The following is an 18,924-nucleotide window of genomic DNA, read 5'->3' on the forward strand; positions in this document are numbered from 1 at the left end:
GTATCTGCTTCTGCTGTGTTGATCCATCGTGAATGAAGATCTGTCAGGACACTGGAGCATTGGTAGAGAGGAGGTTCACCACAGAGGTTAATTTGCCCAACTCATATGCACTAAAATGATTGTGTGTGTGTGTGTGTGTGTGGGGGGGGGGGGGTTAACACACTAAACTTGAAAAAGTAGAACTTTTAGATGATAAATTTTCACTTAGACATCAAAAATAGCAAACTTCGTGATCACCATCTGTTCCTTGAAGCTGGCGAGGAGATTTACCCGTAGGGAAACCAGCATTCACTCATTAAGACAGACACATGTGCCATTCTGCCAGTTCCTCTAAACACGCATCCAATTAAAAATGTGTAATTACACAAGATCACACATGATCAGCCAACATGAACACCAGAGTTGCGTCTGTGAAAGCGTTTGCATTGCTTATTTTCATACCATATTTTCTGACCTAATTTTATTTCGTTTTCTCTCAGACTTAAAGTAAACCAATATGTAGATTAAACCGCATTTTAAGAGAGGTCATGTTAAACTGTGTTGATATCTGACATAAACTGTGGATGTACGCTGACTGATTCAAGAACCCTTATAGCAACATTGGCTAGCTAGAGTAGTAATAACTGGGCTTTAAAGTGTATTATGAGAAAATGTAATTACTTTTAATTTACTTTATTTTTTACAAAGCAGAACTGCAGCCTGGTTATAATTTTATACTAAACATGTGTCCTTTGATGTTTATCATACATCACTTGATTTGCAGGACAGAAACTGTATGAATGTAGTTGTTATTTGTAGGATCTCGAACACAGGGTGATGATGCCATAGCAACACATCATCAGTGCTATAGAATCGTGTCGATTCATTGGCGAATGAACAGCTCGCGTACACACATGGTGCCATTGTGCCTGATTTTTCTTTCTGCAGTGCACAGTGTGTCTCAGCCCGCTGTTCAATAGTTTAAGTTTAATAATTCCCCTTTTGAGTGGCAGTTATGTGGCTTGAGCCTTGCACACTATGGCGGTCTTGGAAGCCTTTCAAGCTCATTTCAAGAGGCCCTGGGATGAAGGCACAGCAGTGGATCCCGAGGCTTGACACTGACCGAGCGGATGACGAATGATTGAAGATCTGTTGGTTCAATACTGAATTTTGTTCATTAGCGTCCTCAGATGCGACTGCTTTGACACTTAAGGTGGATGTAGATCCTGCTTTGCCTAATAGAGTCAGTGCATTTTCTAGTGCTTTGGTGGCACGTGTGTTGCCTTGCCTGGGCATTCGGGCTGAAAGTCAATGGAAGTTTGACTCCTGGATCATCAGCCTATTGGGGTGCTACTATGTTTGCCACATGGGCTGAGCTACTGTTTGCATGGCGTAACTGCATATATTCCCATTGCGTCATCATGCAGCGTTGAGTTCCAACAAATGGAAAGTCTAGATTACTGATGTAACCCTGAGTGGGAACAAGATGTTGTGTAGCTTCTTGGGCTATATGGGCTAATCGTCATCCATCAGCCAATGAACTGGCATGATTCTGTAGGACAGCGTGACTACTGACGTGTTCCCGTTGCATCATTACGCAGCGTCTTTGGGAACGTCTTGGTTTACGTATGTAACCCTTGTTCCCTTTTAGGCAGTCCCGTTCGACGTTATGCCAGAACAACTGACGACTTGGAATCCCAATTCATCAGTCGTACTGACGTAGCGTAGAGCGTTAGGGGAGCGTTAAAGGGAGCCAGGGTTGCCTCATTAACCTAGATGTTTTGTTGTTATTTGAATGATGTTTGGTGTAAATGCCAGCTGCCCCTTCACATGCTCATGCCATGATTCCACCTCTTTACTCTTGTGTCTGTTTTTCTCTGCAGTTCTGGAAACATGCCGAAGCACGTGGAGGTCAGAATGCATGAAAGCCACCTGGAGCCCATTGAGGCGAGGCCGAGCTCCAAGTTTGCCACAATATGCCAGAAGCTGCGCAAGAACCTGCTGCTCACACTGACTGTAATGGGTGAGTGTTTCACAGCACTCGTGGCATGATTATACATAGAGCGACGGCTGTATGTCAGCAAACAGCTGACTGTAAATCCTAGTATTTGATTTAAACCTCTGTCAGATGAGGCGAAATTAGTTTTAGATGCTTTCATTTCCTGCGACTGAGGCATTGTTGAACATTGGTGAAACGCTGTATATTTGTACAGGTGTATATGCGATTAGCTCTAGAGAGTGTGTATTGCAGTTAGTGTCACTGGTGTTTCAGGACATAACAAACAAACTTCTTTGCAGGATTATAAAGCCAGAAAGTAATCTGCCTCAGCAGGGCTTCATTATAGACTAGACGGATTCCAGCAAAATGGCCTTCTATAAGAAGTGAGGAGCATTTATGGGTACAAGTCGGGAACCGGCCTACCTTACATATTTCAAGGGTGCTGAGTCCCAAAAAAATGGGTTCGCAAGCGAAATTTTGAGATTTTTACCTTCTAATTTGCATATCAAAATGGCCTTGTTCAGTCAGTGGACCATTTTCTCCTAGTTTTTTTGGAAGTAGGCAATCAAGATGAGGAAATTAAGTTTCTAGATAGATAGTCAAGGGTCAGAGCAAAGATATATTGGAGGCTCACTGCCTTTTTTATGCAAATATATTTGCAAAACAACAACTTTTAAGGCGAGACATTAGGTGAATAGGGTAACATTTTTAAATAATAGATATCACCATGAAACTTCCTCAGTTGATTACTTACACAAGTATATAAAAATATGTATTTTAAGTTTTTGAAATTTGTATGTTTAATTATGCAAATTAGGCATTATCTCATTTTATATGCACAATTTTGCATATATTTTCAGTAGATAGATCTAAACATATGATAAAGCCAGGTGCAAAGTTTTTTTTTTTCATTTTGTTTACACACAAGATGAAAAAAATGTTCAGAGGTATTTCAGGATATATGCTTTTATTCAAAAACTTACAATACATTTTTTAAATACTTTTCATACTTTTCAAAGTTTCATTGTGATATCTATTATTCAAAAATGTTACCCTATTCACCTAGTGTCTCGCCTTAAAAGTTGGTATTTTGCAAATATATATACTACATACAAAAGGCAGTGAGCCTCCAATATATCTTTGCTCTGACCCTTGACTATTGATCTAGAAACTTAATTTCCTCATCTTGATTGCCTTCTTACAAAAAAACTAGGAGAAAATGGTCCAACGATTGAGTAAGATAGGCAATTTGGCGGCCATTTTGATATGCAAATTAGAAGGTAAAAAACTCAAAATTTTGCTTGGGAACCAATTTTTTTGGGACTCAGCACCCTTGAAATATGTAAGGTAGGCTGGTTCCTGACGTGTACCCATAAATGCTCCTCACTTTCACTTTTTGGGTACATCCCATTTAGACTATTAGTGCTCTATAGAGTACATGTACTTCCCTACACACAGATATGGATAATGACGCCTCACACAGCATAGTTCCACAGCACAATATCTGAAAACACCCCGCATGTATGTCATGCTACATATGACTACCCAGACCTGAATATCAAGACTTAATACGACTTTGTTTAATTTTTGTCAAATTCAGCCTACTACACATGATTAGTCAATTTTATCACATTTAACATTTGCCTTTGGTTTCAGAGGACCTTAACTGGGTGGTGAGATTATATGTTTGGAATCACACATGTTCAGGAATATTTTGTCCAAATTATCCAAAAGAAGAGCTTCTCTGTCCCCCATCCCAGGTGTGATTTTGGGAGCGGTGTTCGGTATGCTGCTGCGTGTCGCTTCTCCGATCGATGACAACATCGTCATGGTCATTGCCTTCCCTGGAGATATTCTAATGAGGATGCTGAAAATGCTCATCCTTCCCTTAATCATCTCCAGCTTAATCACAGGTAACACAAGCCTCCTCTTTTAACAAGCGGTCGACTGTTTGATTAGAAATGGGGAAGATTCGCACAGTCCATTTTAGGCAACATAAACATGTCTTCACAAAATGAGAATAGTTCCTGTGTTTGCACTAAATGAGACTCAGCTGAGCTCCCATCACGAACGCCTCCTCCTGAAGTCTATATTGCAATCTGTCTCAAACGCTTGGTCTCCTCATGGTAATATATATTCCTGTAGTTAAACAGTAAAGATGGCGCTAGCTATGCCAAGATCATGGGTTTGTTTACCAGGGAATGCATGAAGCTTGTAAGCTTTCTATGGATAAAAGTGTGTGCTGAATGCATAAATGACCGTATGGCTATGAAGTGTAAACAGCCTCTAAGTCTAAATTCTTAAATAACACAAAATCTTAACAAAAACTGTCCTTCAATGTCTGTGCATTCATTCAATTTAGGTGCACAAGAGATAAATCGTTGAAAGCAGAGGGCTCTCCTGTGGTAAGAGGCAGTGGAAGAAATCCCATTTTCTCAGAAACAGAAGGGTCTTTTTCAGTCATTATGTTTTGTGAACATAAGCGCCCTATTTTGGACTGGTTAAATGTTGAACATTTAGTTTGATAACTCACATTAACAGACAACAGTGTCCAACAGACATTCACAAAAGTACTTTAATATATTTCGGGTTGAGCTTTCCGCGACTGCACAACTGGGGTATAGGTTGCCAGGTTGAGATGACAAATGTGTTTAAAACTGTATATGGTGTGTGGATTGTGTGAATATAATGCATTTAATACAAGATCTGGCAACTGGTCAACATCAGACAAACATATTGGTCAGATTATTCATAAAGGAGTTTGGGCCATGCAAATTACGGGAGTTTCCCGGGAGAAATAACAAACCGGGAGGGGTCCGGGAGATAGGGCTAAAAAACGGGAGGAACGCGGGAAAAAACGGGAGTGTTGACAGGTATGAGTAAATGTATAATTGTAGCCTTTTTTGGAGGTGTATTTACACGGCAATCCCATTCACAGGATTCGTGTGCACAGCCAACAGAAATAAGATGTGTCCTGATTGTTATAAAAGGGGTGTTTGAAGATATTTAATCTATGACTGCTTTCATACCCAATGCATGAAAGCAGATTGAGCTAAACTAGAGTGATATAAGCTATATATCAAGACATTTGAGCTGGTGAATATGAAGCAATGACTTTCCCATTTCCCCAACCAAGGTCTGGCTGGTCTGGATGCAAAGTCAAGTGGTCGTCTGGGTTCCAGAGCCATGATCTATTACATGAGCACTACTGTCATTGCTGCTGTGCTGGGCGTGATCCTGGTGCTCCTCATCCACCCTGGAAATCCCAAACTCAAGGAGAATCTCGGAGAAGGAGCGAAGAATGATGAGGTTTCCAGTCTGGATGCCTTTTTTGACCTAATCAGAAACCTCTTCCCTGAGAACTTGGTTCAGTCTTGCTTCCAGCAGGTACGACTCCACAGCTGTTAAATGCTTAATGGTTAAAGTGAGACAAGAACTCGCAACAAAATGGTGAACTGATTGAGGTGATGTTTAAATGCACAGATCCAGACCGTTGTGAAGAAGATAGAAGTTCAACCTGACCTCGATGACACCAACAGCACTATGTCTGACTATCTCTCTAATGCCACCAAGCCACCGCCCATTATCATAGTCAAGAAATCTCTAGAGTTTAAGAGTGGAATGAATGTGCTGGGTAGGGCAATCATTCTCTCAAAAATCTTTAGATAAATCCTTGCCTTTTCATTTATTTATTTATATGTTTTCATCTTTGTCTTTCAATATGTTCCAGGTCTAATTGGATTCTTCATTGCCTTTGGAATTTGCATGGGCAAGATGGGAGACAGAGCTAGGCTTATGATTGAGTTCTTCAACATTCTTAATGAGATTGTGATGAAGCTTGTCATCATGATTATGTGGTCAGTTGGACTTTTCTTGTCCTCTAGCAGAATAAGAAGTCTAGTGATTATGTTTTACACCGATGGACTCACATTATGGGCTGACTTTATAGGTACTCACCCTTTGGCATTGCCTGCTTGATCTGTGGAAAGATCATCTCTATTAAAGACCTGGAGGTGGTGGCCAGGCAGCTGGGGATGTACATGGTGACGGTTATTATTGGTCTGATCATCCATGGTGCCATATTCCTGCCAGCCATCTACTTTGCAATTGTGAGGAAAAACCCCTTCACATTCTTCATGGGAATCTTCCAGGCCTGGATCACGGCTCTGGGCACAGCTTCTAGGTATGAAGTTACAATCAAGACCTTGAAGCGGATTAGAGTAAGAAACAGCCATAAACACCTCATACGTGGCCACTGCCAAGTTTAAGGGGCTTTCTTTGCCGTTAATGATTGGATAACATGCCTGGTCTCATTTGATTAAAGGTCATGAACTAAGAAATCATGATCTACATTCTATGTAGCCATACATTTGTCAAAATAAATCAATAAAAACCTTTGTAGCTATACATTATACTTATATATTTACCTTTTGCATACATATTGCAACATAATCACAAGCATACCGAGTAAGAATGATCATTTTGTCTTTTCTTCTTCTAGTGCTGGCACTCTGCCTGTAACTTTCCGTTGTCTTGAAGAAAACCTTGGTATTGACAAGAGAGTTACTCGGTTTGTGCTTCCAGTTGGAGCAACGATTAACATGGACGGAACAGCCCTCTATGAGGCTGTAGCTGCCATTTTTATTGCCCAGATGAACGGAATTTATCTAGATCCTGGTCAGATCGTCACTGTCAGGTAATAATACGTTGGTTCGTAATTTTATTATGAACCAACATCCACCTTATAATTCATGCACTGTGCACCAAATAAATGTTACATTTATTCAATGATTTTTGTGGGTGAATGTTCAACAATATACATTTGTTTCTCCCAAGTTGTTCCCCCCTAAACCTCCAAATTTAACATTTCCGTCACCAGAAACTGAATTATGCATATGGTAAATGGTAAATGGACTGCATTTATATAGCGCCTTCATAGACCTAATGGCCACCAAAGCGCTTTACATTTTGCCTCACATTCACCCATTCATACACTCATTCGTACACCGACGGCGGTGTCAGCCATGCAAGGCGCCAGCCAGCTCGTCGGGAGCAGCTGGGGTTAGGTGTCTTGCTCATGGACACCTCGACACTTGGTCAGGTGGAACCGAGGATTGAACCACCAACCTTTCGGTTCGTAGACAACCCACATGAACCACTGAGCCACTGCCATTTTATTATGAACCAACATCCACCTTATAATTCATGCACTGTGCACCAAATAAATGTTACATTTATTCAATGATTTTTGTGGGTGAATGTTCAACAATATACATTTGTTTCTCCCAAGTTGTTCCCCCCTAAACCTCCAAATTTAACATTTCCGTCACCAGAAACTGAATTATGCATATCATATAAAAAGTGATTTTCTCATCAGCTGTCAATTATTCTTGTCCTCTGTTGAGGCATACAGTATCACCAACTCTTAATAAATAAGTTAAAAACTAGCCTACTAACAAAATTGTCTAATTTTTCAACTGAGGTCAGTTCAGTGTCGATCCAGTTCTGTTCAATAACTGTGTAAAGTTCATCATCCAGCTCGGATCAGTACTCATCCAATAGTGTCCGTGCATTCAGATCAATTATATTAGCAAAGCAGGGAAAGGCAATTCATTTATAAAGCACAATTCAAAACAACAGTTAAACACCAATGTGCTGTACGATTCTTAACCATGTAAAAAGCAAACATACAGTACACACCAATACAGTACAACACGCAATAGTAGTAGCAGAGGCGGAGGAGGAATGGAGTGGGCTTTGGAGGTGGCTGAGGCGATGACATTGGGAAGACAGGAGATGAAGAGGGGATTGTGCAATACGGACAACGAGACCCCGGCGGTGATGATGAAGGGCGTCTGACGCCACAGGCCCAGAGATTACAGCTCATGGTGGAGACGAAGGAGGGAGGAGCCAAGGTGGCGTGGAGGCAGACGTCAACTGGGTGATGACTGACGGAGGTCGAGCCGATGGATCCCAGGGTGCAGACGGAGAGCCGATGGAGATGAGCGACATCGCTGGCACAGGAGGCCTGGGCGATGCCGGAGCGACGACCTAGACTGCCTGAGAACTGTGGCGATGGCGGTGTGATGGAGTACTGAGGCGTAACCAAAGGGAAGGAGGCGGCCGCTGCAGCCGTAGGGAGCGAAGGTCCACATGTCCTTGGTAGAGATGGAGTGATGACTGACCAAGGGGGAGCTGGTGGGACAAGAAAACCCGGTGGAGCCGTAAGACCGAGGGTACCTGGGGGAGCCAAGGTGGACCCGACAGGTCGACAGAGCAGGACGATCTGAGGCCGAATGCTGAGACACAGGATCTATCTACTCAGGTCTGAATCTGATGGTGGTTGTAGGATCTGAGGCTCGTCCGACTGTGTTCTGGGTAAACACTCTCAAGACACCGGATGATGATATGCTGCTGCACTTTTAAAATGAAAGTGTTTCTCCTAAGGTTCATTTTGAGGAAAGAAGGGCAATCGGCTATCACCCATCGTTCCAATTCTGGGGTTCACAAGGTGTGGCATGAGCTAGAGTTTTGGGGATTCGATGTTGAGATTGAGGCATTGGACAGAGATCAGACTGTCTCTGCTTCTCTCTCACTCTGTGCAGTGTATACTTTTGCTTTCACATCATGATCTTGCCTAAATGATTTGAAAAGCCGTTGTGAAATCTGCTTCATGGTATCAGTCCATTTTCATGGCGCCTGTTGTTGATATTTTGCGTGTACTTTCAAGATCATCAGCATACATTTGACAAATAACATCTAAAGGAAAGACATTCGCACTAAACAACAATGTACCTGTGATAGGAGAAGAACATCACCTGGTTTTACCTCTGATTCTGTGAGGATCACCGTTATTTCCGTCTCTGTTGTTGTCGCATGCACAGAAGGTACAATGTCCCACATGAAACTAGTCATTTCAAAGGGAGTGTACTAGCTGTAGGTATTGTAATAAATCCAATGCAGTTAAAGTACTTGCCTTCATTTAGGTGACACCCACATGACTCAACATTGGGGGATTGGCACATTGTCTAAAGGCAAAGTACAATATCAGATGACTGTAGGGGAAGAATAACTTGAAGATGAAGACAGTTGGGAAGAGTTTACTGGAGGTGATCAGGATGGAGGTGTAGCAGTCACATTGATCATCATCTTTATCCCCTTCTTCCCTTTGAAATTGTGCTATGTGTTCTTCCACCTGTCAGCTGTCATACTGTTTAAGATTGCTGTGAAGCTGGGCCATGTCGGCAGCCTCATCTTTCTCTTTGTCAGATATTGACTTGAAGAGTTTCCTCAGTGAGTCTGTGGTTTCTGTGGTGCTGAGTGCTCACCCTGTCTGGAGGAAGGCTCTGCTTGACTAGTTATAGCCCAGACACTGCTGCTCTTTTCTTCTCCCCTGACTCTCTTCCGATAATGTGTGAGGAAAGGGCAGGCTATAGTCAGGGATGTACTCCTCCCGATGCTTGGCTTGCAACAAATGCTTTTAGCGTCTATCAAAAGTCTTAATATGAGGGACAGCCGTGGATTTATCTTCTGATGACAATAGTGATAATCATGATAATCTAGGCTTATTCTACAAACCAGAATACTGCTGGGCTTAGAAGAGCATCTGAATTGTGATTCTATATGGACTAGTCATACCCAGGGATTGCCCTAAACATGAGCTACTACTGTAGTGTCTCGTTCTCTTCTTAACGGAACTGGGGTAATATCCATGACCCGGAAGATTTACTTTAAACTGTACTAGTTTCGATGTTGAAAGTGACATAATGACCTATGCTGTTTATCATTGATATATAAGAAAAGTATATCTAAGTAACCAAATTCTATAATTACATATTATATATAAAATTTAAATAATGCACAATACAGTTTCTTTGCCTATTTTAGCTTCATTTTCTTCTGACTTTTGTTCTTCCCAAAGTTCATGTACCACATCTTTTATTCCACACAGATATGGCTCTTATACTACATATTGGAGAAATGTGCACAGGAGAAATGTCTGGCTGCTTGCCCAGGATCAATTACCTGTTAAACTAAATTCAGAACACTTTTGTCTAGCGGGCCGTAATTTTTGTACATAAGCAGTCATGTTTTTCACATGCTCTGGACAAGAATGTCTACTAAATGCTTTGTATGCAATATGAATGAAATATAAGTGCTTGCGTTCCCATATTTTAGTCTTACAGCAACACTTGCCAGTATTGGAGCGGCGAGTATCCCCAGTGCTGGACTGGTCACCATGTTACTCATCCTAACAGCCGTCGGCCTTCCTACTCAAGACATCAGTCTGCTGGTGGCTGTGGACTGGCTTCTGTGAGTATTCCCAATCTGGGTTTATTTTATCCTGATTAGGACTGTTTAATGTTAACTGAGGGCATTTCCTGAAGCTGTCAGTAGCCGCGTTTCCATTATCCTTCAAATAATGTTTTTTTGTAAAAGTTACATGTTTCCAATGTGCAGATTTTCAGTTTCCAATTTCAATTTTCAATTTTGTCAAGGTCAAGGTTACTTTATTGTCCCCGAAGGGCAATTATTTGTGTTTTTCTGCTGGCTGTACAAATAATTGGCTTTCGGTGACAATAAAGTAACCTTGTCCTTGACCAAATCGAAAATTTAAATTGGAAACTGAAAATCTGCACATTGGAAACATTGGAGCAAAAACTCCCATATATCTCAAAAAAACCTTTTTATGCTCGCACGAGGAAGTTTTTCAGGCATTTTGTAAAAGGAATACTTCGCAAAACTGTGAGGGAATCCGTTTTTGCGCATTTACAGGTCACCTGATGGCGCTGTATGTTTGGACAGAAGATGAGACAGAGTTATTAAACTGAGTTACAGAAGTCAAAATTTCCTTGAGGTAATATAAGAATATGCTAAAAGTTTCAGAACCGAAAAACTACTTTGTTATTCCAAAATCAGCTTTTTATTGTCCTGGAATTGTCCTCCTTATGGTGTAATAAGGAAGTGAAAGACCGCCTCTGCAGAAGAAGATCAGCTTAGGCCCCGCCCACTGGCGTTAGCGAGATGAAGAAGGGAGTAGAGCACAGGGTCACTCACTGGACTAAAAACAACATTCCCTTCAAGAGGATCCTAATGATAGGAATGTGGATATTTATTTTCAACAATGTGAACAAACATTATTTGTTAGTATTCGGTACATTTCACTGGATTCTTTGGTAAATCAGTCCGCAAACTCGACTCGGAGTATTGGGATGGGATACATGCAAACCTACTGACATCTGTCAACATGATGTTTGGAATGTCTCATCGCAATAGGACAAAATTACGTTTCATTTGCATATAATTGGATAATGGAAACGGCGTCATTTCGCAATAGTTTTAATCGACATTTAGAAAATATTGCAAAAGTTTTGTGCAATTCTGTAATGGAAACACGGCTAGTGTCACTTTTAAGCTTATCCTACTCTGGTTAAGGGAATTCTTGGTGATTGCTGAGCGGATTTTCGTCTGGTGTTTTCTTTCTTTTTCTCAGGGATCGTTTCCGTACCTCAGTTAATGTGGTTGGAGACTCATATGGTGCTGGCATCGTCTACCACTTGTCCAAGGCAGAGCTGGACGCTCTGGATGCCCAACATGGGAAAACTGATGACATAGAGTTGATGACCAAGACCCCATCCTACTATGATGACCTCAAAAACCATCATGAAAACAACTCCAACCAGTGCGTCCATGCTGCTCAAAATTCAGTCTTAGTAGATGATTGCAAGGTACAAGTCACGCTTATGGACGTAGAGACATCTATTTAACACACGCCTGCATGCTCTGCACATCTCTTTATTGATATCTTTTGCATGTTAGCATATATGTAAATGTACATATGTATATATATATATATATATATGTATGTATATCCACACACACATGTGTGTCTGTGCATATATGGTGTGTATAGTATAATTGTGTTTGTGCTAATATTTATTTGCTTATTTTCTTGGAGCATATTTTCTGCATTTTACAACATGGGATTCTTTGTTGTGAACAAAGTACATCAGAATCTATATTTAAAAACATCAAACCAATATTTTTTACCATAAACTCTGCTGTTAGTATAAAAATGCTTTTTTTTTAACCTTACATCAAAAATAGTTATATCATGACAATTACAGTAATAATGCATACATCTTTGCCGTCTTATATAATATTGTGTTAGCAATCGTCCCTAGTAGCTAATCTAGGAGCCTTTCCCTTTCTACATCCTATATAGCACACACACACTCCAGTGTTTACATACAGTGTCATGCCACCACCAATTCCTTTGTGACCGAGGTTACATACATCATAATCCATAAAAGAAACCATAACCATGGCAACTGGCCCACATCAGCATGAAACGGCATGGTTTGCCAAAAAGAACCCAGACCTGATGGTGGAAAAAGGCTTTATTCAGCTCTGATGAATGTTCTATGGAGTGATTCAATTTCAGTGATTATTCAGTTAAGCCTGTAATTGAAATAAAATTCCCTGATGATCAAGTTTGAGAATATCAGGAATGAACCATTGCTGAGACTAACCAAACTTTCAGGGGAGTTCAGAATGAAAGGGTAGAACCATCCTCCTGAGTAGACAACTTCATTTTCTAGTTTTGATTAAGCTGCTTTCACGGCATGTTGTTATTACCTTAATTACGAGATGACTGTGACCTTCTCCTCTGAACGACGTGTCTATGGAAACACATCTGCAGTGGTCATGTGGTACTAGTCGAAGCTCTTAGAACAGTTCTGGAGTTTAAAAGTTGTAATTACGAGTTCTACAATCAGAATCTCATTATTACGGTAATTCCGACATGGTGTGAACATTATTAAGCTTTATTTTATTTCACAGAGATTTAAACATATTTGGTTTATGGATTCTGTTATTAGCTGTTGTCTAATAGACAGAAAATCTGCTCCTTTTCTTCTGCTGTCTTGTTCTGCTTTCATGCTCTGGATACAAATCTATAAAATAACAAAAACTAACCCAGTTTATTGAAAAATGCAATCCATTGTAGAAGCTTTGCAAAATAACCACTCATAAATGCATGCATGAATGTTGTACCTTGTTTGTTTGTTTGTTTATTTATTTATGAATTTTAATGAAAGACTGTGTTTGGTTGAATATTATAGAGTAGTCTGTCAATGTGTTATTGAATGTTCTCACACAGGTAAAGCAGTCAAATGGTTTAAATGTAAGTTTGTATTGTTAAATGCAGATACATTGATCTTGGAGCACAGAATTCTGAATGGATTAAACACTGGATTTATATTTCCTGAGTAAATCTAAAAAATATATATCTAAAATGAGGCAAAAGGAATGGAGCACAGAGAGGAAACTAAGAATGATTACAATAATGATATTGCTATGGGAATGCTTCTGCATGAGCCAGTGCCTGGAGCATGTGTCTAAACACGGGAGTCTGATTGGCTGAATATATGAGCATCATGGCGTAGCGCAGCGCATCACCATGTCCATAAATAGACCTTAGAAATCTGCGCCAACGGCTTCTTTGTCTTCAGAAGCCCCGTGTTTGATGAACATTTTTATTGTGTGTTTATAAAATCTTTAGACCTGGAGTTAGTCTATATAGTCCATATATATTCACTCACCTAAAGGACTATTAGGAACACCACACTGATACTGTGTTTGACCGCCTTTCGCCTTCAGAACTGCCTTAATTCTAACAGCCTTGTGGGCAGGCTCTGTTTCTTTAGGCACGGCAACATTGGGATGGAAGTTCCCAAAGCATCAATGGCATGACATAACGCCGAGTCCCACTCGAATGGTAACGTCTCAGGTTACTCTTGTTACCCGGTTCCCTGAGAGGTAATCTGGAATCTGCGTCATGTTGCCACACCACGGTTATGCTCGTGTGTCTTTAGACAAATTTAATCTGTCGACGGCATTTCTGTCTATTTATGGACTCTGTGACTCGCTGTGTTATATCACAACATCCAGCCAATCAAACATACTGCCAATCATATTAGTATGTTTAAGCACGTGTCTCAGTATCAACGTCATGATGCCATGTCTCGTTACCCCCTCAGGGAAATAGGTTAACCTGCGATGTTACCAAAGAAGTCACTCAAAAGAATCCGGGTGTTATGCCTGAAGACACCGCAAAAGCAAACAACTCACGTGTGCTTTAGTACTACTGAAAAAACCTTTATCTCCATACCAAAATCTCACTTGGTCAGATAGTGATTCATCTTTTCTGAATCGTCACAATATTGGTGTCCGGGAGTTAAAGTGTGCTATCAATGAATAGTGCTGATAAACCGCAGTAGAGATAGTATTTTCACTTAAAACGGAGTAGAAGCTTGGACCCAGAATTAGTATTACCTGAAGGTTGATGCATCATGACAACAATAGCGCCCCAGATAGCAAACTGACATTGAATCAACGTGGAAATATGACATCGAAACAACGTTGATCTGACATTGTTTTGCTCATCGAATTAACGTTGAACCAACGTCAGATGCGTCATTCTTTCAAAACTAACGGAAAATCAACTTGAAATCAACGCGTTGTTTCAACGTTATGAAAGCAAACCAATTTTCGATTTCATTTAGCTTTGAAGAATGCCGCGTCTGACGTTGGTTCAACGTTAATTCGATGAGCAAATCAACGTTGTTTCAATGTCATGAGAGACGTCATTTCAACGTTGATTCAATGTCAGTTTGCTGTCTGGGGCAGGCCACACCATAACAATAATGTCACGACAAAAAGGAACAATGTTGTTACACTATTGGGATCTTTTTCAGCAAGTCAAAATCCATCCAACTTTAAGATTTAGATTTTTTAACTTGCACTTTGCAAAGGCTACATTAATCGAAAAGCAAAGGAAAGAAAGGAAATTTTGTCGAAAACTTGTTCGAACTTGTGAAAGAATGTTAACAATTTTGCTAAAAGACCCAGAATTCTTTGCTCCAAAGCTTCAAAGAGAATCTACATGTATTGTTGAACATAGACATGGATGTGCACTCAAATGTGTTGATAACTGTTTCAGGTAACCTTGGCAGCCACAAACGGCTCAACTGCGGAGTGCACGCTTGTTGAGGAAGAACCGTGGAAAAACAATTAATGCAAGCACACAGACCCCGGCACCCAAAATGAGAGAAAAACCAACCTATATTCATGCACATAGAACAAATGGGTTTTGTAGTTTATTCCTATGGTTTCTATTCTTTTCTAACATGTTTAACGATGCATATGTTCTCATGTAACACAAGAATGTGAGGCCAAAAGCTCACACATGCAGCTGAGGCAGTTAGGGAAATTATTTGTGATGCTAATAAATATACTTCCAACCTATGAATTTTGAGGAGAAGGGGTGAAAAATGAGGGTTTTTAGAGGGAAAACAAAGATTCTTGCAGAGCCACTGCTGTTTCTATGAGAATATGACAGAAACCTGAGCCACCTTGCACAACACTGTAGCACGTCTTTGTCCGAACAGATCTTAAGCCACTTCTCAAAAGGGTAATATGGTGTTGCTAGGAAACAACAGTAGGGACGGAGACAGCACACAGATGGAGCGTAAAGCACAAGCGGCGTTATTTTGAGCCCCTCCTCATCTGCCTCGCTCACGGGGGAGGGGTCTGTTGAGGAACGGATGAGAGGGTGCTGCTCGTATGGATGTTGGTGAGTCTGTGGCACGATAGCACAAAAACCTTTCAGGCACATCGCCATTATATTTACCATTCAGGTCATACGAGAGCCCCTTGCATCACGAAATACACTGAAATATGCAATGCACACCTTTTGTTTAGTTCATTTTAAAGCACAAATTTGTCTATTTATGTTGTACAACCAAAACCAGGCCTGAACATGTGTCAGTCATACAACGAACATACAGATAATGTCACCTGTGTGAAAAACCATGAATTGACAATGAAAATGACGTGGCTATTTGTCTATAATTTGGTGTGGTGGTTGGCATCATTAACAATCCTCTTTAGATTAACATGTCAAGCACAACCCATCTAAAATATCTACATGCCTTTGTCCAGATACTCCCATTTGTATTCTATATTTCGGCGGTTTTTCCTTCCACTGATGAGATAAACTCAGGCAGATAAAATATAATAATTTTGTCCAGGAAAAAGTTTGTCAGGGACAAAAAAAAACATTCCTAATGCAGACAGAGATGATTTGTATGACGGCCCTGTTAGCATGCTGGAGAGAATTTTTTACCTGTTTTTATAATCCGAGTAAGTTTACACGTTTCTAAATACCTAATGCCTTCGTCTTTCACTGCTGACGTTACACTTTTTATTATAGTTATCTTTTTTTACGCCCCTTTTAAATGAGCTGAAGTTCTTACCTCAAAGAGACATTGCCAAGGCTATTGTAACTATTTTTAAGCAATTTTGTTTTTGAGCTTTGAAAAAACAAACAACTGAAATAACTACAAGAGCAAGTAGTATTACAACAGAAGAGTTTAATCGTAATAAAAGGAGGATTTTATAACTGCACTGTTATAAACACTACCTCTGGATGTACCATCCTCTTATCCATCTCTGACAGTGTCCTTCCCTCATTTGCAAACGACTGTTTCTAAGCCCCGCCATGCTGCAAAACCACTAGCAGAGACACACAACCTTCCACCACTTCCTGTCAGACTGACCAATCAACAAAACACTTCCTGTCAGACTGACCAATCAACAGAACACTTCCTGTCAGACTGACCAATCAACAAAACACTTCCTGTCAGACTGACCAATCAACAAAACACTTCCTGTCAGACCGACCAATCAACAGAACACTTCCTGTCAGACTGACCAATCAACGGAACTCGTCCACATACCTCACTACGCCAGTCAGAGATTCCTACAAAATAAAAATATCTTTAAAGTGAGTGATAAATCCAGACACACATTCCGTTTTCCCTGTGTGCGATATTTATCAGAAGATCCTAAAAGTATATATAATATAATTTGCGTATTTTACAAAGCTAAACACAGATTTGGATAGAACTGTACCCCTAATATATTTCTAATAAGTTTAAGACATCTCGCCAAGACGATCCAGTGTTATAACCTTTGCCAAGAGAATAAATGCCATATGAACACAAGTATATAGTGTGTGGAATCATAATGTGAATTTTAAATGTTGTGAGTGTTGCCCGTTAATAAGGCGGACATCTTGACTCTTGGGATTGTTTGGTCATTGAGCGTTGAGCCACTGTTGTGTTATCTCACTGTTAGATGCATGGACATTTAGTGTTTCTGCACCAGTTTCTTAAAAAGCATGAGTTGTAAAGTGCCTCCCTGCACTTAGTGTATATATTGAAGGCAGGGGCGTCGCTGGGACGAGTGCGGGGCCCTGATCTATCTCAGCGTTACCCCTCATACTCTCATGGGCAAACTGAGCAACCCAAGCCCACTGAAGTGTACTATAGTGGGGCCGAGACAACCAGCGGCGCCACTGACATCGCTACGTTATTTTTCAGTCATAGAAATATTGAGATAGTGTTTAATTGATGTGACAGTTTTAATTGAAGTGTTTTGTAATACTGTAGAGAAATATACCCTCTTTGTGCTGCATAAGATAAAATACTATAGTGAAATGTATAGAGACGTATATGAGTTTAATTCAGACTAGCTCTCTCAGCAGATTCATATCCATTATTATATCTGATCTATGTTTGGAATGTTTTTCCCTACTTAAATTTATGTGTCCCTGCTTTTCTATGTAAGAGATTAAATTTAAATCTAACATCAGACTCAAAAAAAAAAAGGATATTTGTATATTATATATAGCATCTCAAAATAGTCCAACTATATTTTTGAAGATGGTATACAATAATCATGTGATAGTCTTATATACTGTTATATGTACATCAATAATATGCTGAGATATGATCTTGATGATATGAAGCACTCTGTATTATTAAGTCATCCACGGTAAACTTCATTTCTCGGTTTCATGCTGTCTCTTCTGTCTTGCACTTTCCAGTGTTTCTTTTCTGATATATTTTGTACACGCACACAGACACACAAAGAAATTTACTGGCACAATTTTCATTTGAAACATTATTTCTAGAATAACCCAGATTTATTATTCTTACTTAATCGAATACATCTGAAACCATCATTAGTAGATGGTTTACCTTTCTTACATTGATCTTATATGTAAAACCCATCAGTTCTGCTCCACTTTTCTCTCATCCTTTTCGTGATGTGATTTGTTTTTGTATGTAAAGGGAGGGGAAACTAGTCAAGAAGGAAAGTGGTCAAATAAATGATTTCCTGTGTCATAGCTGTGAAATAAAAATGTGTTCTTGCATATCAATATGTGTTGTACCATTGGTGTACATACAGTTATTATAACTAATAAATGTTGATTCATAACTAATTAAAGTCTTTTTTATTGACTGGCAGACGAATAAGGTGATGAGGTGATTCAGCTGGGTTAAATATCAGAATCAGAAAGAGCAATGTTTGCACACACAAGGAATTTGTTTTGGTACAAAAGCGAGACAACACCAGTACACAGATAGTAGAGTACAGAATAGAGATACGTGGATCTGGTACACACACATACGCAGTTTCATAAAACATGTTCAGGAATGAGTGAATTGAGTGGAATTGCTCTTGGTTCCAGTAGTCTTGATGTTATAGCCTTTATCCAATTATATTTCTGCCCCCCTAAAAGGAATAGGGGTTATGCGCAACATTCTTCCGGAGTCTACAAAATGAAGTTTTATTAACTAAGTTCGGGAGGAGCATGTTCAGATAATTAACACGAGTGGACAGCAATCAGCAATCAATGATGAGAGGGTACAAATAGACTCAGCAGTCTTACCTCGATTCATTGACAGTTTGCAGCATCCCTCCTCCACCCCTTCTCCACACTCCTCTTTCTAAAAAATCACTTACATACGGGGGGAGTACTCTGGGTTCGGGCTGGATTCGAGCTCGGAGCCCTCCCTCCGGACAGCACGCCAAAT

At 40.1% G+C, this 18,924-nt stretch overlaps 1 protein-coding gene across 2 annotated transcripts in view; it reads left to right on the forward strand.

Moving 5' to 3' along the window:
* The window catches only part of slc1a2b (solute carrier family 1 member 2b), a 40,985-nt gene extending 25,900 nt beyond the window's left edge, over window positions 1-15,085 (forward strand). Inside the window, exons 2-11 of one of the 2 annotated variants that reach the window (XM_039670254.2) lie at window positions 1,863-2,002; window positions 3,739-3,891; window positions 5,115-5,365; window positions 5,462-5,612; window positions 5,709-5,835; window positions 5,928-6,161; window positions 6,480-6,674; window positions 10,157-10,291; window positions 11,472-11,706; window positions 14,982-15,085. In XM_039670254.2, the coding sequence (XP_039526188.1) occupies window positions 1,873-2,002; window positions 3,739-3,891; window positions 5,115-5,365; window positions 5,462-5,612; window positions 5,709-5,835; window positions 5,928-6,161; window positions 6,480-6,674; window positions 10,157-10,291; window positions 11,472-11,706; window positions 14,982-15,056 (1,686 nt within the window). In that variant the 5' untranslated portion in view covers window positions 1,863-1,872 and the 3' untranslated portion in view covers window positions 15,057-15,085. The remainder of the gene's footprint in view (window positions 1-1,862; window positions 2,003-3,738; window positions 3,892-5,114; window positions 5,366-5,461; window positions 5,613-5,708; window positions 5,836-5,927; window positions 6,162-6,479; window positions 6,675-10,156; window positions 10,292-11,471; window positions 11,707-14,981) is intronic. The other variant, XM_039670253.2, reaches the window with a different exon arrangement.
* The last annotated feature ends 3,839 nt before the right edge of the window (window positions 15,086-18,924 follow it).

The sequence above is a fragment of the Pimephales promelas genome, chromosome 25, assembly GCF_988280905.1.
Source record: "Pimephales promelas chromosome 25, fPimPro1.hap1.1, whole genome shotgun sequence".
In the NCBI taxonomy this organism is placed as follows: Eukaryota; Metazoa; Chordata; class Actinopteri; order Cypriniformes; family Leuciscidae; genus Pimephales; species Pimephales promelas.